Source organism: Neomonachus schauinslandi, chromosome 13, assembly GCF_002201575.2.
Source record: "Neomonachus schauinslandi chromosome 13, ASM220157v2, whole genome shotgun sequence".
In the NCBI taxonomy this organism is placed as follows: Eukaryota; Metazoa; Chordata; class Mammalia; order Carnivora; family Phocidae; genus Neomonachus; species Neomonachus schauinslandi.
Window position 1 is genome coordinate 79625810 of NC_058415.1, and position 18363 is coordinate 79644172.

At 50.0% G+C, this 18363-nt stretch overlaps 1 protein-coding gene across 1 annotated transcript in view; it reads right to left on the reverse strand.

Annotated features, from left to right (window-relative positions):
- Positions 1-5008: 5008 nt before the first annotated feature.
- CDK5RAP2 (CDK5 regulatory subunit associated protein 2) overlaps positions 5009-18363 on the reverse strand; it is a 177339-nt gene continuing 163984 nt past the window's right edge. Inside the window, exons 35-38 of the mRNA XM_044920803.1 lie at positions 17127-17270; positions 10189-10315; positions 5567-5613; positions 5009-5101 (exon numbers count right to left, since the gene is read on the reverse strand). Of these exons, the coding sequence (XP_044776738.1) occupies positions 5045-5101; positions 5567-5613; positions 10189-10315; positions 17127-17270 (375 nt within the window). The 3' untranslated portion in view covers positions 5009-5044. The remainder of the gene's footprint in view (positions 5102-5566; positions 5614-10188; positions 10316-17126; positions 17271-18363) is intronic.

Below are 18363 nucleotides of genomic sequence, written 5' to 3' on the forward strand. Positions count from 1 at the left end.
CGGGAGAGGCGAGTGTGGGAAGGTGCTTGGTTGCCACTGTGCGTTTACTAAGGTGACGATCGGGTAGGAGAGGGGCCCACCTTGCCCAGTGCGGCCCTCTGGGCAGGGGCAGGGCAGCGGCCTCCCCAGGGTTCAGTCAGATGGACAGAGCTGGAAGGGCAGGAGGACAGAAGTCCAAGAGGGGTGAGCGAGAGGCAGCCCCCACTGCCTGTCTCCTGCTAAGGATGGAGAGACGAAGACCAAGCCAGGGATGGAGCTGGACTTCGGATCTGGTGGCAGGAACCTTCTGGACGCTGCCAGTGTGGATCACACCGGGGCCACCCGAACCATCTCGGCACTTACCATGCTGAGCATGCTCACATGCACCACGGTGGCTAAGGGGGCCTGAGCTCCCCAGCCTGCTGGCCTGCATTTGAATCCAGCTGCACCGACCCTGGGCCACGTGACCTTGGGCGGGCCGCTCTGTGACCCAGGTTCTCTTCTGGAAAAAGCAGCATCTCCCCCACAGGGCTGTCACATGATTGCATGTGATAGTTATGAAGACTGCCCGGCCCACAGGCCCCCGTGAACAAGTCTTTCCTATTGGCATTCTTAACTTGTCTGTTCTCCCCACCAGACTGGTTTCTTCCAAAAGGACACGGGAGAAGCCCTGGGAATTTTGCTGAGTGAGTATATTGGCTGCCGTGTAGCTGGTACTAGGGCCAGAGCGGGGAGCAAATCACACTGGTCTGTTGCCTCACGGACCTTCTAGCTATCGACGGGGAGAGGCATAACCCAAAAAATGACACTCGTACAATCCAGTCACAACAATGGCCATGTGCCTGTGACGGGGAACCACGCTGAGACTGTATAACAGTCTTCCTGGTGGGGAAGGATGCCCTGATGAGGCTCTGAGGCATGAGTAGGAGCCAACTGGCCAGAGAGACAAGAGAAGCCAAGGAAGCTGATGGAAGCGTGCTAGGCAGGTGGGAGCATGTGCAAAGGCCCTGTGGCTGGAGAGAGGGAAGCCCTATGAGGCTGCAGCATGGGGAGCTGAGAGGGTGGGCAGCTGGAGGGGGATGAGGACTGGACAGGACTCAGTCCACCAAGGGCCTACAGGTCATGCTAAGTGCAGTGGGAAGCATTCAACATTTTAAATGGAGATAATATGATCAGCTTTGCATTTTAAAGAATCCCTCTAGCTGGGATACGGAGACATTTGGAGAGGGTAGGGTTGGATGTGGGGAGTCCAACTGGGAAGGCAGCAAGTGATCCAGGTGAGAGATGATGGTCACCTGGACCAAGATGGTGATGGAGATAAATGGAGAGAAAGTAGACAGCGTGGTCATGGCCGTGGATGGAATGTGGAGGGTGAGGAAGAAGGAGGTGTCAGGGTGACTCCAGCATGTGCTGTACCACAAGGCAGAATCTTCGCTGAGATAAAGAACAAGCAAACCCCAGGGATTTGGCCAATGTCTGGGACTTACGGTTAGCTATTATCTATCTTTATCTTTCTGCATCATCATCTTGCAGATGAGCAAACGGAGGCCGAGTCCTACTAGGACTCCCTGAGGGCCAGGACAAGATCCTGGGTCTCTGGATCTGCCCATACCCAGCCCACCTGGTGCCAACAGAGTGAGTCGGGAAGGCTTCATCTGTGGCAAGAGGTACACACGTCTGGCCCCTAAGGCAGAGTCCTGGGCTTCTCAGAAGACGGGATGAGTAATTTTGATAATTGAATTTTTGAGTTAGACTTAAAATATGGCCAAGATTGAAGAGGCAATTTGGCAGGGTCAGCAGCCCCCAGGCAGGTCTGCCTCCATAATGCTGAGAGCTTATTAACAAGATCACTCTTCCATTCCCAGCCCCTTTACAAGTGGTTCTCGGGGCTGCTGTGTCGAGGAATTCAATTGTGGGTCTCCGGGGCCAGGGTCACCCAGAGACGTGTTGTTGGAAAGGATAGTGAGAATACTTTGGTTTGTAAGGAAGGGCCACAGTTTTTTGAATAGATGGCATTCTGGGGAGACAGGATAATCCAGAGGACAGGACAGAGAACAGGTTTTGACAGACTCAGGCTCAAATCCTGGCTCCAGCACTTACTAAGGGGACTCCCCCCCCCCTTCTCATTTGTGAAATGTGCAGGGTGGTGCAGATTAACGAGACCAGGCAGGGCACAGCCACTGCTGTGAAGACAGGCACTGGCCCCGGGAGGGAGGTGGACAGGTGGACCAGGGCGCAGCGAGCAGAAGGCTCCCAGGTGAGCTGCAGACCCTGTGGCCCCCCTCGGGCTCCCTCTCTGTATACTTAGCCCCTGCAGCTACTGCTCTCAGGTGCAGCTCCTCAGCTCACGTGGTGATTAATTTCACCGCCGGAGAAATTGACACATCCTCCGAATTCAGCTGCTGGTAAAATTAACTCACCAGGGACAATGGAGCTTTCTCTGAGGTCCAAATTGTCCTTATTCCAGTTTGTTCTTGGCCTGGATCCAGCCCAAACAAACCAGGCTGCTCCTGTATCCCCCAGAGGAAGGAGGGCCTCCACTAGCCCAAGGTTGGGAACATTTTACAGAGTCTAAACGGGGGGGGGGGGGCGGCGGCAAGAATCTACTTTGCTTTGGGTTACTGTGTTCCTGGACAGTTGTGGGTGACTAAGCGAATGGCCAGCCAGGTTCCCAGAGACCCCTCCTCTGTGGGCCCTGCTCTCAGGCATGCCTGGGCGTACCAACCAGATGGACCTGGGATGTAGCAGAATCCAAGGTGGATCACCTCCACCCTTCCAGCTCATGCCCTTGAAATGACCAAGCTCAGTGCTCATGGGCTGGGCAGTAACCGTGTGCCGGACAATATATGTACCACTTCCCCTGCCGGTTCAGCTGAACCCAGCTCCGACTTCCAAGCCTAGCCTGGGCTCTAAGCACTCACTGTACCACTGACCATCACACACACAGACACACACACACACACACAGACACACACACACACACAAACCCCTACATGCTTGTGTGCATTTGTGCACATCAGCCACGTGAACGTAAAGCAGTGCGTCAAACATCTGCTTGAGACCAGCCACCGAGAAACACTGAAGACTCACGGATTTTTGGAAAAGGTCCTATCGTTCAGCGAGTTCCAAAGTTTGAGGCTCACGACTCTAACTGGGACTGGACAGAGGGGGGGACTGCCATTTCAGGGGCAGAGAGACTGGTAAGGGAAGCATGCCACCTGGGACAAGGTGCCAAACCTCCTGCTGCCTCCGCGGGAGCATGCTGAGCCACCTCGTGTGCAGATGGGAGCTTCCACGGAGGAATCCATTTGCTCAACTTCTCGAAAAAGGGGCTGCCGCGTTATTTTATGCGCACATCAGAGTTTTCACACACTGGCATGTATTAAAATAAGGTACATCTGTGCAAATATTTCTCATGAAGAAAGCTCAGATGACAGGAACCCAAGCAGAGCAGGTCCCCACTGACCCCCTGCCCCACCCCCGCACTTCATGGGAAACCAAGGCCAAGAGGCACGGAGCCCAGCACGGGAGGCCTGCCCCTCCACTCCCAATGCCTCTGGCTCACAGTCACCTCAAATCATCTTTGTGTCCGCGGAGCTGCAGGGGCAGCAGCGAGGATACAACGTGGGGTTTGGCAGGACAAGAGGGATCAGGGCCTTGGACAAGTCACACTGGCCAGAGCAGTGCCTGGTACACCTTGTTAGGGACTTGGGCTTGGAGCCAAGGGTCAAACTGTTTCAGGCGGGGCAGCATCCTGGGGCAGATGGTGCTTTCTCGCCATACCTCGGCTGCTACAGGGCAGAAAAGGAATTCAGATGTGGCAGGCAAGATTCGAGAAACCTGGCGGGAGAGGAACTAAAGACAAGGAGCGCAGGGGTAGGGAAAGAGGCAAAGGGACCAGAGACTAGGACCTCCAAGAGGTCAAAGCAGAGGAGGGGACAAGGAACGAGCAAGCTGACGGACATGAGGCGATGGTTCAAGGGCAAAGTGTCAGAATGAGTGATTGCAGAGGAAGAGCAAACTGAAGTGTCCCCCACACAGACGCCCAAGTCCCCAGAATGATGGCCGGCATGGGCACAGAGGGAGGTGGAGTCAGGATTCTCTGTGCTCCCCGATGATGGGCTGCTCAGCGGACGCCTGCTCCTTGGCACTGAGGTGGGCATGGGGCCATGAGGCAGAAGGAGCAGAGCTGAGCACAGAGCATGGGCTGGGGGAGCCCGGTCTGCCAGTGCCTCTGTGGGGTACTGTGGGCTTCTGCAAAGGGGGCTGAGCCCTACCCCGTTGACTTCTCAGCCATCAGGAAGCTCATGACAAAGACAGAGGATGATTAAACACAAAGGTCAATGACAAGGGCGTAGCAAACCACCAGGCAATGTTATGGGACAATGGAATGGAAAGAGCACCATCATCTTGGGGACACTGCATGACAAGTCCCCGGTCCGGGCGTCACTCGGACCTCTCCTCCCTGGGAACGGCACCCCTCAGAGGATGGCTCTGGGACATGACCACACACTGCCCAGTGCAGGCCAGATACAGATACCGGGGCCCGGCCATGCCGCACGTTGTCCTTCCTCTCTGGACACCTGAGTGACCTTAGCAGAGACCTTGGGAGGTATCCGAGGGCCGTGCCACCCCCGAGACCCTGGCCTGTCCCGCTTTGGAGTTCAGGACCTGGGCTTCCAGGCTCTGCACGAAGTAACTGAATCACCAAGTTGACATGCACCATTCAGTGAGGAGCCTCCCACCGCGGAGCTGGCTGAGCACGAAGCCAATCTACGGTGGCCACGAAAGCCGCCGTGTGTTCAGCAATGACACCATAGCCCAGAGGCAAAGCGCCCAGCGCCCGAGAGCTCGGGGCCCGTTAGGAGCCTCACTGCTGGGCACCCAAACGCTGTCTGACGACAACCCTTAAACCGACTTTAGGAGAGAAAACATAAAGGGAAAAGCAGATTTCCTTCAGCCAGACAGTCCTTTTCTTCCCTCCATAAATCGAAACCACACTTGTAACAAAGCCACAGCGGGAGCTCAGTGGGAACCACAAGCTTTATTGGCTGGAAAGTTCTCCTCAGGAGCCTGGTCGGCTGGGGCTGGATGTTCCTGGATGGGCACCCCCAGGCCTAAGCTAGGAAAAGGGAGGGAGAAAAGGAGAATTTTAGGTCCCATGGAGGGCCTCCAAGTAATAAGATCCCCAGCAGAGTTCAAGGCGAAACTGTTATGCTGAAACTACTTTCAAGGACACACTGTTTACTCAGTAAATATTTACAGAACCCAGTGAGGTAAGATCGTATTGTATTCATTCCTTCTACAGATGTTTATCAAACACCTACTACGCGCCAGGCACTGTTTGCTGTATTTCTCACTCGGAAAAATAGCCAACAAATGTAATAATTAGAACAAGCCCTGAAAACACGCGATAATAAAACAAAACTTTTTATGTGCTGCTGGTGGAAAAATGCAATTGTTTGTGGAAGACGTGTGTCCTGGTTTCACCTTCAGCTTCGTTTTTCAAAAGAAGTCACTTCCTGCCCGGCGCCCATTCCCCATGCCCCAAATGGGCTTCCAATAACAGAACTCAAAGGGGCATTACCTCCAGGTTTCCTCTGGCCTTCCGAAGGATTTTGTGGGTTACGACCACTGAGAAGAAAGAAAGAATGGGATTGTTAGACACAGATGCTCAGGGAGACAGTGTAAAAGCCGGCTGCTGGGAGGAAGCACCCCCTGAACCCCAAATGGCTCAGGTAGACATGTGGACAAGCCAGAAGCATCCAGACCCAAGAGAGGTGTGGAAGGCTCCAGCTGCCCATCACACACCCCGAGACCAAAGAGTCCATGGTGGGCCAGAGTCACCTCCTCGAGGTCATGCTAAGCCACAACCTCACAGCGATACCAGCCCGTGTTTCAGGCTCGGCAAAGCCTGTGGATGCCCAGGCAACCCTAGGGCTCACCTCTATGGGTCCGAAGGGCGAGGGCGATGGTGCAGGGCAGGGGAGAGTCCCATGCCTAGCCCCCACACACTTTGGTCTCCTAGGCCCTCCTGAGGCACAGCTCTGGGAAGGGGGTGTGTCCAACCCCAAGCAAGCCCATGTGCCAAGGCCCAAGGCAAGGGTCACAGGCAGTTCTGCAAAGTCAATTTTTACCCTCAGAGCAGGTGTTCAAATCAATTGGGGGAAAGCATGAACTCTGGGCATTTTTTTCTCCTTAGATGTCCTTAGCTGGGAGAAGAACCCGACATGATTCCCTGGATGGGACGAGTCCAGAGGTCCCACCGATCAGATGCTCTAAACTGTGTGCAGGGCAGATGCTCAGTGAATCAGGAGCCCTGGGAGGAAGCAGGGTGCCCGCCTTTCAGGGCAGCAACTGTAAAGTGAGGCCGCTTCCTCCCTGAATCCTTTTCTTGTCCAACACAAACACCAGCAGCGGTGGGAATGCCACCACTGAAGAGATTTCTGGCCCGATCAGGGGTCTGTTCTAAACATGCCTCGGTGAGGATCATGGAATCCGCTTACTCCCTGGGGAAGACAGAGTCAAGGCTTCTGGAACTGGGCCTTTGGCCAGTGGTGCCCAAGGATGAAACAGACTCCCCATCAATGCACACACGGTCCAACTCCCCAATGCCTCCTTCAGAAGAGGAGCCATGTGGTGGCCTTGGGAAAATATTTATTTCTTGCCTCACAAAATATTTCCAACGAAGTAACAAAGTCTGTTTGCAATCTGTGATACCCGGGGGGTGGGTGGGGGAGACAGCCAGTGTGAGCTGTTTTTAACTGGCCAAACTGGATTTCAGAGGTGCCCACTGTCTCTCTGCGCCCTCCACCCCCATGCCACAGGGCAGGAGTTCTGCACCTGGGTCCGGGGTTATGCTTTAGGAGGGGTCCTAAATCCCTGGAAACTATGTGCAAATCTTTGCATGTATCTGGGTGGATGCGTTCTTCTGAAAGACCTCCTACCTCTTCTGAGACTTGCCAAAGGGCCTGTGACCCAGAAAAGATTAGGTACCCCAGGTGTAGAGGTTTAAAATCATACTGAAAGGGGACCAGAAGTACCAAAAGCACAAGACTCCCCGTGAAGAACGAGGGCTCACCTGCCCCAAGCATGAAAGGGCCTCACATCTGCACAGTACTGCTCACCTTCCAGAGCGCGGAAATCCCTGCTGCCAGGAGAAGCCCGAGAGACAGAGCAGTAACAAGCTCGTCCCAAATCCAGGCTTGCCCAGTGCTGAGGCATGACTCGAACCCAGGACTGCCCAACTCCACGCAGGGTTCCTCCCACCTCAGCAGAGGGCTGACAAAGAAGCCACCAGCTTCGGTGTCTAGCTCGTGACAGGCAGCTTGCCGACTGTGACCTCAGTGAATACCCCCAAGCCTGTCCGGGCGGCATCCCGAGGTCAGAGGCTGGAGGTGAGGCCGTGGTTCCAGGTCACGTGACAAGGAAATGGCAGGGGCCCTTGGGTCTCCCCGTGACAGCTTTCCCTCCTTTGCCCTGCAGACTCTGGGAGCAGACGAGGTGTTCAGCTTGGTCAAGACCAGCCCCGGGCCCTTGCTCTTCCTGGTCACCATGGTGGGGAGGGGGGCAGAGGAGGGGACACTACACCAACTTTCGCTTCATCCTTCAGAGCCAGGAGCAGACCTGAGGCTGGCAGGTTCGGGGACTCTCCAAGGACCTGGCTCACTGGGCGGAGCTACACAGCCTGGCACTGGAGTCATCACAGGCCAGGGCTGGCCACCAGCTGGGCCACCTTGGGAAACCCCTCACCCGGCTCTGAGCCGAGCCCTGCAGACACGGAGATGGGTGACACCGCTTTAGCGGGGGCACTGGTATGAGACATCTGTGGTTTTTCTATTAACGGTCTGCCACCTGTACTCATAGAATCCAGTCTGAACTCATGGGAAAAAGGAGGCAGAGAACTAGTGTTTGTTGAGCACATGCTCTGTTCCTGAAAAAAGCACAATAAAGTTGAGGTATCATTACCATCCCATTTTACAGATAAGAAAACTGAGGCACTTCTAACTAAGTTGTGATTAGAACCCAGGCCTGTCTGGCCAACCCGAGTCCGTTGGAATTACTGTGTCTGGTTAGAGATGAGGAATTAGAAGCTCAGGGAGTTAAAGTCATTTATTCCAGGTCACACAGGGGTGTGGAAATCTGAACTGTGCTCAGTAATGACTCCAGGATCACTGACGTGGGGCTCAGAGGCTGGATCGACCATAGTAACTTGCCCATCTGAACCTACTGCCCACTTCCAAAATCTCCTCACCAGCAAGTGAGGTGAATTTCATGAGCCCTGTGACTGTTTGGGGCTGCCACGGAGAGATGCCACTGCAGAGTCCTACTGTCCCTGGATTGGGGGCTGCGCAAAATCGCCACCTCCCACCCCCTGCTGCCCTGGGGGTCTTACCCGAGTGCTCCACAGCTGCCTCACACATGACCACGACTGGCGCTGTCCCCCAGACGTGCCGCCAGTGCTTTTACTCTATGTGTGACGGGAAGCCCAGGCCAGAACCCTGCGATAGCCACCACTCGGCCAGGGTTGCCTCCTGACAATCTGCCAAAACCATCCCCTCCCCTCCATGGCCCTGCCCCAGCCCTGCCAGGCCTCCCTGCTATCATCAGGGGGACCGCCATAGCCCCCAAAAGGTCTCTCTGCCTCCTGCCACACACCGCCCCCCCCACACTGCTCAGCCACAAGGACCTTCTAAGACTCGATGGGCCACATTGACTCCTGTCACTCATTCTTGAGTCCGTCCACAGGCCCCTTGGGACCCTACTTAGCTCTTTCACTTTGTCCCTCAGACCAAATCCCTTGGCATATCCTAAGTATGTTCCTGAATACTGAGTTCCCACCCTTGAGGCCACCTGCCATAATCCTGTCCCTACCCCTTCTCTAACTCCTACTCATCCCTCAAGACCCCATCAGTCCAGAGCCCTGAACCACCTGAGGCCGCTGGGGACGCGCTGCCCTGCAGCTAACTTTTGCTTCTGCCCCGTTAAGCCAAAGCTCTGTGCTGGCAGGAACTGTCTCGTTCACCTCTGTGCCCAGAGCCTGGCACGGGGGCATGGAGCACAAAGTTAGCACCTGCCCCACGACTGAGCATCTTTCTTCCACACTTCCAACTGTGCCAGTCTCACGGAGTCTGCTTCAGAAGGTTCCTTGGGGGGTAGCTAAGAAGAACTCCTACCCGACAACAATCTACGTTCTGTGCTTCTCAGAAATGCCCCAACGACGCTGGCCTTGGAGAAGACAGCAGCATGGAGCAGGCGGGTAGCTCCAGAGGAAAGCCCCAGTCGGCAGCCCTCCCAGAACGGGGACAGGGACAGGCAGACAGCGAGGCTGGGCCAGGGCTGTGACGCCCACAGGCACCGGCAGATACTCGGCGGTGCACCCATGCTGTGGGTTTCTACTGGGGCCAGAAAGCTGTTCCCCACCATCTCTGAAGCTCCCGGATCAGGACGAGCAGTGACGTTACAAATGCTATTTAGCCTGAGTTTCTGTATCTGCCCTGAGAAGTAATTCTCAAAACCATCCCCTCCCCCTGGATCTTCACGGCCCGGCCGAGGCCTCCTTCTGGCCTGCCGGGACCAGGGCAGCACTCACCAGCAAGCCTTTCCCACACACACAGCAACAGATCCGTGCTCTGCCCTGCACACGACCGGCCTGGGGCCTGCGCCCTGAGGCCTTTCACGATGCAGTCCCAGTCCCAGCGACCCCTCCAGCCTCAACCTGCCACTTGCAGTCTTACTCCAGCCACGTGAACTGGCGTAGGCTTCTCACATCCAAAACCTTCTTTCTTACCACTCTGCCTTTGTCCACGCTGCCCCCTTTCCATCTGACCCACACCTGCTCCTTCCTGCAGACTCAGCTGTCCGTGTGTCCAAGAAGCCGACCTTCCAGGACAGAATGACGCCCTCCCCACTCCCCTCTCGGTGTTGCCTAAGGCCCTACCCCACACACGTTCCTGTCAAAGCACACGCCATGCACCTGTCTCCCCAAAGAGATGACAGTCGCTGGCAGCACGTGGCCTCTCCACTGAGGTCTGTTAAGTGAATTTATTTGTGCAGGTCAGAAAGGACGAAGTATGAAAGGAAACCCATAAATAGGAGGCATGATGACAGGTGATCTGGAATCCCAAGTGGGTGTCCAGGAGGGGGTTTTTAGTCCTCAGAGGCATGGAGTGGTCAGACACAGCGGCCCGCCCCCAACCGCTCACTTACACTGATCAAAGATGATTTTTTCCTGGTGCTTGCTCAGCTGCAAAAGCTTCACAGAGTTTTGCAACTTCTTTTCTTGTTCAAACAGCTTTTTGTGTAGTTTGGTGATCTCTGCCTTCATTTTTCCAGTCTCGAGAGAAAAGGAATTGGAAAAATGAACAAAGAATACAAAACACCCTAACACATAGGAAAGAATTAAAACACATACAAAAAGATGCTCAACCTTACTAACAGCAATATTTGAATGAAAACTAGAAGCCATTTTCTGCTGGTCAGATTGGCAAAACCAGGAAAATCCAGGGGGCCAGGGTGTGGGGCGAGCACTCTTGGGAGCACTAGCGGGACTGCGAGTTGGCACACAGTCCGGGTGGAACGCCCTGGCAAGATTTACCAAACTGTAAAATGCGCTCAACCCTTTGATCCAGCAAGTCTATACTTAGGCATGTACCCTCACCAATAAGCACATAAGCACAAGAAGATACCTATGTTCCTGGATGTTCATCTCAGCATTGTTCATAGTAGGAGCCAATAAACAACCTGGTTTGTTTCAACAGGGGTCTGCATAAGTAAATCATGGTACTCATATACGATGGCATAATTCTGCAGCTATTAAAAATGATGTTGTAGGGGCGCCTGGGTGGCTCAGTCGGTTAAGGGGCTGCCTTTGGCTCAGGTCATGATCTTGGGGGTCCTGGGATGGAGTCCCACATCAGGCTCCCTGCTCAGTAGGGAATCTGCTTGTCCTTCTCCCTCTGCCCCTCCCCCCGCTTGTGCTCTCTCCCTCCCCCTCTCTCTAAGAAATAAATAAAATCTTAAAAGAAAATCTTGTAGAACTCTATTTATTGATGTCGAAAGATCATAATTAGTGACAAAAAGAGCCCAGAACTGCTATTGTATACCAGGCATTCCTGTTCAATAAAATTGAATACATAGATTTATATCCATAGACGTATATGTGATGTCTAAAAAATGTGATGAACAAAGAGACAACATCAAAACGTTCATAGTGATTTATCTCTGAGAGATGTGATTTGGAAGTTTTATTTTTCATTTTTAAAAATTTATCAGAATTGTTTGAGGTTTTTTTCTTTTTAACAAAAACTATAATGATCATTAAAACAAAAAATTTTAATGATAAATTTTAAAAAGAGAATATAAAATTATGATTAGGAGAGTATGATCCTCAGGAGAGCTTTCATCTTTGAGAGGTGTGGGGAACTCTGGCTCGCCACCCATTGGCAGCCAGAGTTCCCAGACCTCGAATGTGGAATGTGCACACTCTACAGGCTCTCTTAACCAGTCTCCGCTGAGCTGGTTCACAGAGTTAAGGACACTCCTTTCTCATCAACCTCCCCCCTCCAGCCACCCCCCTCTAAGGCATGCTGGCACAGGGCACCCTCTGCGACGGGGAAACACCTCTGCTCCCCAGAGGGGAGACATCGGGCTGCCAACTTACAAGGAACCCCACTTAACTTTGTTCCCAAACTTGTTTATGGCAGTTTTACTTGCAATCAGTTATGGGATTTAATTAAGTATTAAGTAAACCCATGAAATGTGTATATGAAAAGAGAGAATTGGTTGTATGAAAACTAACATATGTCTCAGGAAAGACTTGATAAAGTCAAGTCACTAAAAACCACATTTCTGGCAAATTAGGTGTGGGTGAATCAACTATGAAAGATGTGGGAGGAACATAATCTAGAAGAATTCTATATTCAAGTTGCTTTACAAGTGTCTACATTTTTTCTTCATCTTAAAAATACAGAAATTGGAAGTGACACACATACATTATGGATGTGGTTTATGAAAGAAAGGAGATGTGAAATCCTCATCAGCAGACCTACATTCAAAGAAAAGGTCCTGGCCCTACATCAAAAGAACGGCAAATGAATGTACATTTAACTGTTTTCAGTTAAACTATGATGTTTAAGGTATGTATCATCTCTTGATTCCCTGCTTTAACCTACTTTCAAGATTAACCAACTGTGTCAGCTACAAGGACGTCAACTGTTCTTCCAAAACAGATCCTAATTTAAACCTCAGGTTTTCTCTGATTCTCTTCCTCACGCTAAGAGCCCACAAAGATTTGTGTCAGGTCACGGCTTCCTAGACCACACATTCTGGGACAAAGTCATTCTCCACGGCTGTAGAACTGGGATAATCCCTGACCCCATCCATCTAGAGTGAGATGCAAAGGGGATTATGCCTGAGGACGGACCATGGTTTCCTCATCCCTGCCTGGCTAACCTCTAGTCCTCTTTCAAAAGTCAGCTTGGGCAACACCTCCTCCAGAAAGCCTTCCTTGAGACTCCTCCCCAGCGGAAGTCTAGGTTGGTTACTGCTCCTTTGGATACTCACTACGCCCAGTCCTTCCCTCGTCATTGCCCATTTCATGTTGAATTTAACTGATCATTTACTTGTTTGCTTCTTCTCCCGAGACTCAATTCTTCCTTCTGACCCCCAGCACCTGGCACAGAGTAGGTGCTGTGAGACCCTTTGCCAACTGGTAGGTTAAATTTTCACTTGCACTCCCAAAATATCCTGTCCATCTTCTATCCAGAGCTTAAAACAAGGAATTTTAATTCTGCATGTCTGCTATTCCTCTGAACTAAAATCTTCATTTTTACAGGATGAATGTGCCATGGTAAAAACAACAGGGCTAGAAGACCCAGCTCGGTCCATTCCAGCTGTGATGATAAAGCAAGGAATTTCAGTTCTCATGTCTGGAAAATGGTAACATAATACCTGCCTCTCTGGAGGCTCCCATAGGGGATGAAAGGAGATGCTGCGTGTAGGGCAGAGTGCCTGCCACCTAGGAGAGCTCAACAGAGCAGCTCTTCCTTCAGGCCACAGAGCCCAGCTCAGAGCTGGGACACACGCCCCTCCCAGGAGGCCACCCGCTGACTCAGAAGTGTTGGGCCTGACTCCCGGAGCTGGTTTTTTGAATGGTTTTTTCTTTTTTATAATGAAAAATCTCAAACATTCACAAAAGTAGAAAGAATGGGATAATGAACTGCCAGCTTCAGCGATTATCAAATAATGGCCAAACCTGCTTCACCGACGTCCCTACCCACCCACACACTAAAAGTATTTTTAAACTCAACCCCAGAAGGCAATCATATTTCATGTCCATAAAATATTTCATATATAGTTCTAGAAAAAAGATTCTTTAGAAAGAAAAACAACATTGTCACCACACCTAGAACAACAATAAAAGAAGATGTGATGTATATACACACAATAGAATATTACGCAGCCATCAAAAAAATGAAATCTTGCCATTTGCAATGATGTGGATGGAACTAGAGGGTATTATGCTAAGTGAAATAAGTCAGTCAGTGAAAGACAATTATCATATGATCTCACTGATATGTGGAATTTAGGAAACAAGGCAGAAGATCATAGGGGAAGAGAGGAAAAAATGAAACAAGACGAAACCAGAGAGGGAGACAAACCATAAGAGACTCTTAATCATAGGAAACAAACTGAGGGTTGCTGGAGGGGAGGGGGTGGGGGGATGAGGTAACTGGGATGATGGACATTGGGGAGGGCACGTGATGTAATGAGTCCTGGGTGTTATTTAAGACTGATGAATCATAGGCCTGTACCCCAGAAACGAACATTATATGTTAATTAATTGAACTTAAATAAAAAATTATTTAAAAAAAAATAATTGCTTAGTATCACCATGTACATCAGGAGACATTTCCCTGAGCCCATCATAATTTCATTTTTTTGAACAACTGGTCCAACTCATCGGCATCCAAATAAACTCCATGTTTTGCAGTTGATATGTCTCAAGTTTCTTTCAATCCAGTGGTTCTCAGGGCTACTAAGAAGACTTGTAAAAACAGACCACTGGGGCCCACTCCCAGACTTTCCGATTATAGATCTGGGGTGGGGCCCCAAAATTTGCCTTTCCAACAAGTTTCCAGATGACACTGATGTTGCTGACCCAGGGACCATAATTTGAGAACCGCTGTAAATCTGTTTTACTCCCTCTTTCCCCTCTTTTCCAGTAGGATGAAAAGATGTTCTAAGCTCATATTGTACATTTCCTGCCCCAGACCTAGAATCAAACCATTTCTCCAAGGAGTCCTGGTTCCTGTTAGTGGGAAAAGGTATTTAGAAACCACAGTTTGGCAGTAGAGGTGCTCACTGGTACTGGAGTGGACATTTTTTTAAAGCCTAAAAGTAAATGTTTTTAATAAGAAATGTAACACAAGTTCATACTGATATTTCCAAATCGAGGAAGGCAGGATTTTTGCTTCTTTGTCTTTAAATTTATATCTCTTCTGTGGCAGTAAAAATCTTAACCTAATTAGCTATTTGTTTTATCCTACAATACAAATGTAACAGTTTTTAAACATCGGTACCAATATTACTATTAACAGTATCATCACTGAAAACAACATTTTTTTTTTTCAGTCCTTTTTTGCCCTTAGAGTATTTCTACTAGGGATATAGTCAAAATACTCTGTTTTAGTCTTGAAATGTTCCCTCTTTGTTGGGTATGCCTTCAATACTACATATATGGTAAGGTTTGGTCATCTTACTATCAATTTTAAGAAATTGCTCTTTTTCCATTTTGATTTATTTTCAATTATTTAAAGCACTTGTACAGTTCCAATGTCAAATTTACAAAACAAGATCTTTGCGGAGAAATCTACCTCTATTCCTGCCCTTTCCTCCTCTTCCTTCCTACCCCTCCAAGTAGCCTGTTTCCTTGTTATTGTTTATACTTCCAGTTAAAGAAAATTTTTATAAGCAAATATGTGTATATATTTGTATCTCTCCCCACAACCTTCTTAGATAAACCGATGTATATGATACACACCTTCCAGAGTAGTCCTAGGGACTGCAGGGGACGGTATATTAAATGCAAAAGGCAAATTAATGACACTCAGAGAAAACCCTAGGTCGTAAAAAAAAAAAAAAAAAAAACACTGCGGTTGCTGGCAAAAACTTGGAAATCTGCTTTACACACATTTCACACTAAGAAAAAGGCACTGTATGAAACACAGGCAGGGACAAAAAGTGGCTTGAGGCAATTTAACACCACACGGGGGGTCTGTGTGCACCAGCAACCATATCAGAGCAACTCTAAGGTCCTTTTTCTGGCTCTAAAATTCTATGATGCTAAAGTCAGCATAACCAATTATATGAGAAACGCTTGGGAAGAAGGGTGAGTCATCACAAGCGCCGGCCAGTCCCGGGACTAGTTTGCTGGTGGGGGGGGACCGATGTGACTATAATTTACATTTACACACACACACACACACACACACACACGAAAGAAGATCTACATTCCTTCTGTCTATTTAACAGACACTACTGTGTACTGAGGACAAAAACATTGCATCGAGTTTCATTCAGCACATTTTATGTGCTTTAAAAATCATATGGGCAAGTATTTGTTTGGGAATAGGAGAAAAAAATTATTTACTCAAAAATATGAACAAAATAAACATGGCCCCTTCTGGGACACAGACATTAAACAAACAAATATATAATTTGCGACGAGGGCTATGATGAAGCAGAAGAGGGTGCTATGACTGAGTGACCGGGAAGCCCCTCCAACCCTGACGTAAGATGGAAGCTGAGACAGGAAAGGTGCAAAGAAGCCAGGCAGCCAAGAGGGGGGAGCCCAGGCACTCAGGCAGTCGGAGCATCTGTGTCACCGAGCCGAAGATGGAAAGAGCTCGGTGGGTGAGCAGAAAACGCCAGGCCAATGTGGGTCTGGAGCCCAGTGGGCCCTCTTCCTCTCCATGGCCCCACTGGCTAAAAGTGGCCAAAACATGATTTCCCTGCGAAATGACTGGTTACCTACCTCCCCGAGCTTAGTGCACCCAAACTTCCTCCCCAGGATCCCAAGAGGGAAATCACAGGGCAGGCTCATTAGAACCTTCCGAGGCTTCACTGCTGCCTCTTTGCCACGGCTGACAGATCTTGAGAGCTGTCAGAAGGGGTTTAACTAGATGAGTAACGACATGGAATGCCAATTTCCCTCTGCCTTTCTCCTGGCCTTTGGCAAAAACTGATAGCTTAGATAAATGCAGGGTAAATACCTATCAGAGCACCAAGCAAAGTTCTAACTCTTCCTTCATCTGCATGCTCGTCCTTCCGGGAGGCTCCTTGGACGACCAGAGCGGCAGCTCGCCGTGTCACGATACCAGCTGTTTCCCACCGACGAAAACCTAGGGAGGGCCTCCGCACTGCCTGACTCCTGGTTTGTGCCATGAAAGATGGGGATGAGGATGGTTGTGGGATCAACCATTCTGAATTCAGTCACATTCAAGTTGCTGCAAAGTCAAGCTTTATGCTTTCGAGGGAAATTTCAATGGTTTTGCAATAAATGATTTTCATTGGTTAAAAAAAAAAAACTTTCGAAGGAGTTAAAACAGATTGAAACTAGAATCCCTTCAATCTGACTCTGAAAGCTATCAAAAGGAATCAGAGAGTCCAGAGAAAGGCACCTAAAATGAAAGAGATTTAGAGTGGAAGGGAATGAGCTAGTCCACGAGGACAAACTAGGACTTAAAATCTATAAAATGAAAGCATACCCTTTGGATTCAGATACTTGTGCTGCCAAAACCATCTCTGTAACCTTGGTCGGGCCTCACTCCCAGACCCTCAGCTTCCCCGTGTGTAAGACGCAGACAGGATTTCCCTCCACAAAGACACGCTGCGAGTGGGGACGTGGTCAGGTCAGGACCACAGGCCGAGCCCACGGGGATGCCGGGGGAGCAGGCAAGGTCACACCTGAAGCAGCCAGCACGGTGCCTGACACGTCACCCTTACCAAACACGGCACCTCCCCCGTCCTCTGACGTGTTCCCCAAACTGAGGGCACACCTGCCACAAGCAAGGTCCTGGGCTGCAGACCGAGTCACAAGCCCCAGTGGCATCCCTAAGCCTCGGGATCCGGGTGTCACCACCTACCTGTTCACACTGAAGCGGGCACTGGCCAGTTGTGGGGAGTGAGACCCTCCAGAAAAGCGTCAATAATCTCGCAGCCTCTTCGAGGATCAGATTGGCTGTGCCCACGCTGGTGACAAACCTGTTCAGAGGCGCCAAGTGTGGACCCTGCGCAAGGGGCGGGGGGTGGGCGAGGGGAGAAGGTTGTTACATGCCATTGAAAAAGATTATGGACAAGCCGGCTTTAATGCGCAGCATAAATCTCCAGACCGCAGGGCTTGTGTCCACATGCTGAGCGAGAGCCTGGTGCCAGACGACACCAATTTATTGTTCTTAAAGACTGGTGAATTATAGATTATGAGAGAATTTCGGTGGTGATTTTAGCCCAATCAATAACCATGATTAATAACCACCTGCGTTAACTGTATTTACTACGCCAAGAAGAGGGGAAGAGGGTCCGTGGTAGGGCCACTCGCATGGCTCCGCACCACGGAGCCTCTCCAGAAGGCAAAAGGTGCCAACAGCAAGGGACGAAACACGAGTGCTTCTGTCTTCAGCAGCCCCTGCTAAACAGCGCTGCGTACTGCCAATATGAAGTTGGGGCCTCGTAAAGTCTCCCTCACCCTCTGCTGACAGAGGCAAACCCTAATCGGGGGATGTCAAGGGCAAGAGAAAGCCAAGAACATGAGCCAAAGAAGGGAAAACAAAATACAGTTTAAAAAGAAAAGAAATTAAAAGAGCGCTGTCTTCACGAGGAATAAAATCACTACAAAATAAAATGATGCACTCTTTAGCTATCAAATTGGCAAAAAACCATACCTAAAACAATAAATAAAATTAGTCAATGAAGAATAAGATGCAGTGAGATACTCTCACTTGTAAACAGGGATACGTATTTTTGGAAATAACGCATCAACAGTTCTCCCCAAGGGCCCTGAAGGGTTCACAGCCTGGGAGTGAGCTGCCTTCCACTATCCGCAATCCATCCCTAATGAACTAATCAAAGATGCCACGGGAGGTCTGTGTACAAGGGTGCTCACCACACCTCACATGTCGAAAAAACAGGGCAAAGAGTAAACAAATGGTGTTACCTCCACATATTGGCTTATTTTCCAGCCCCTAAAAGTTCTAGAAAAATGCTGAATGGGATAGGAAAATTGTTTATATGTTAACTGAGAGTCAAAATACAAAATTCATGTGAGTCAGTTCTATTAAAGTTTATGAATGAGCTAAAAGAGTGTGTGTGTGTGTGTGTGTGTGT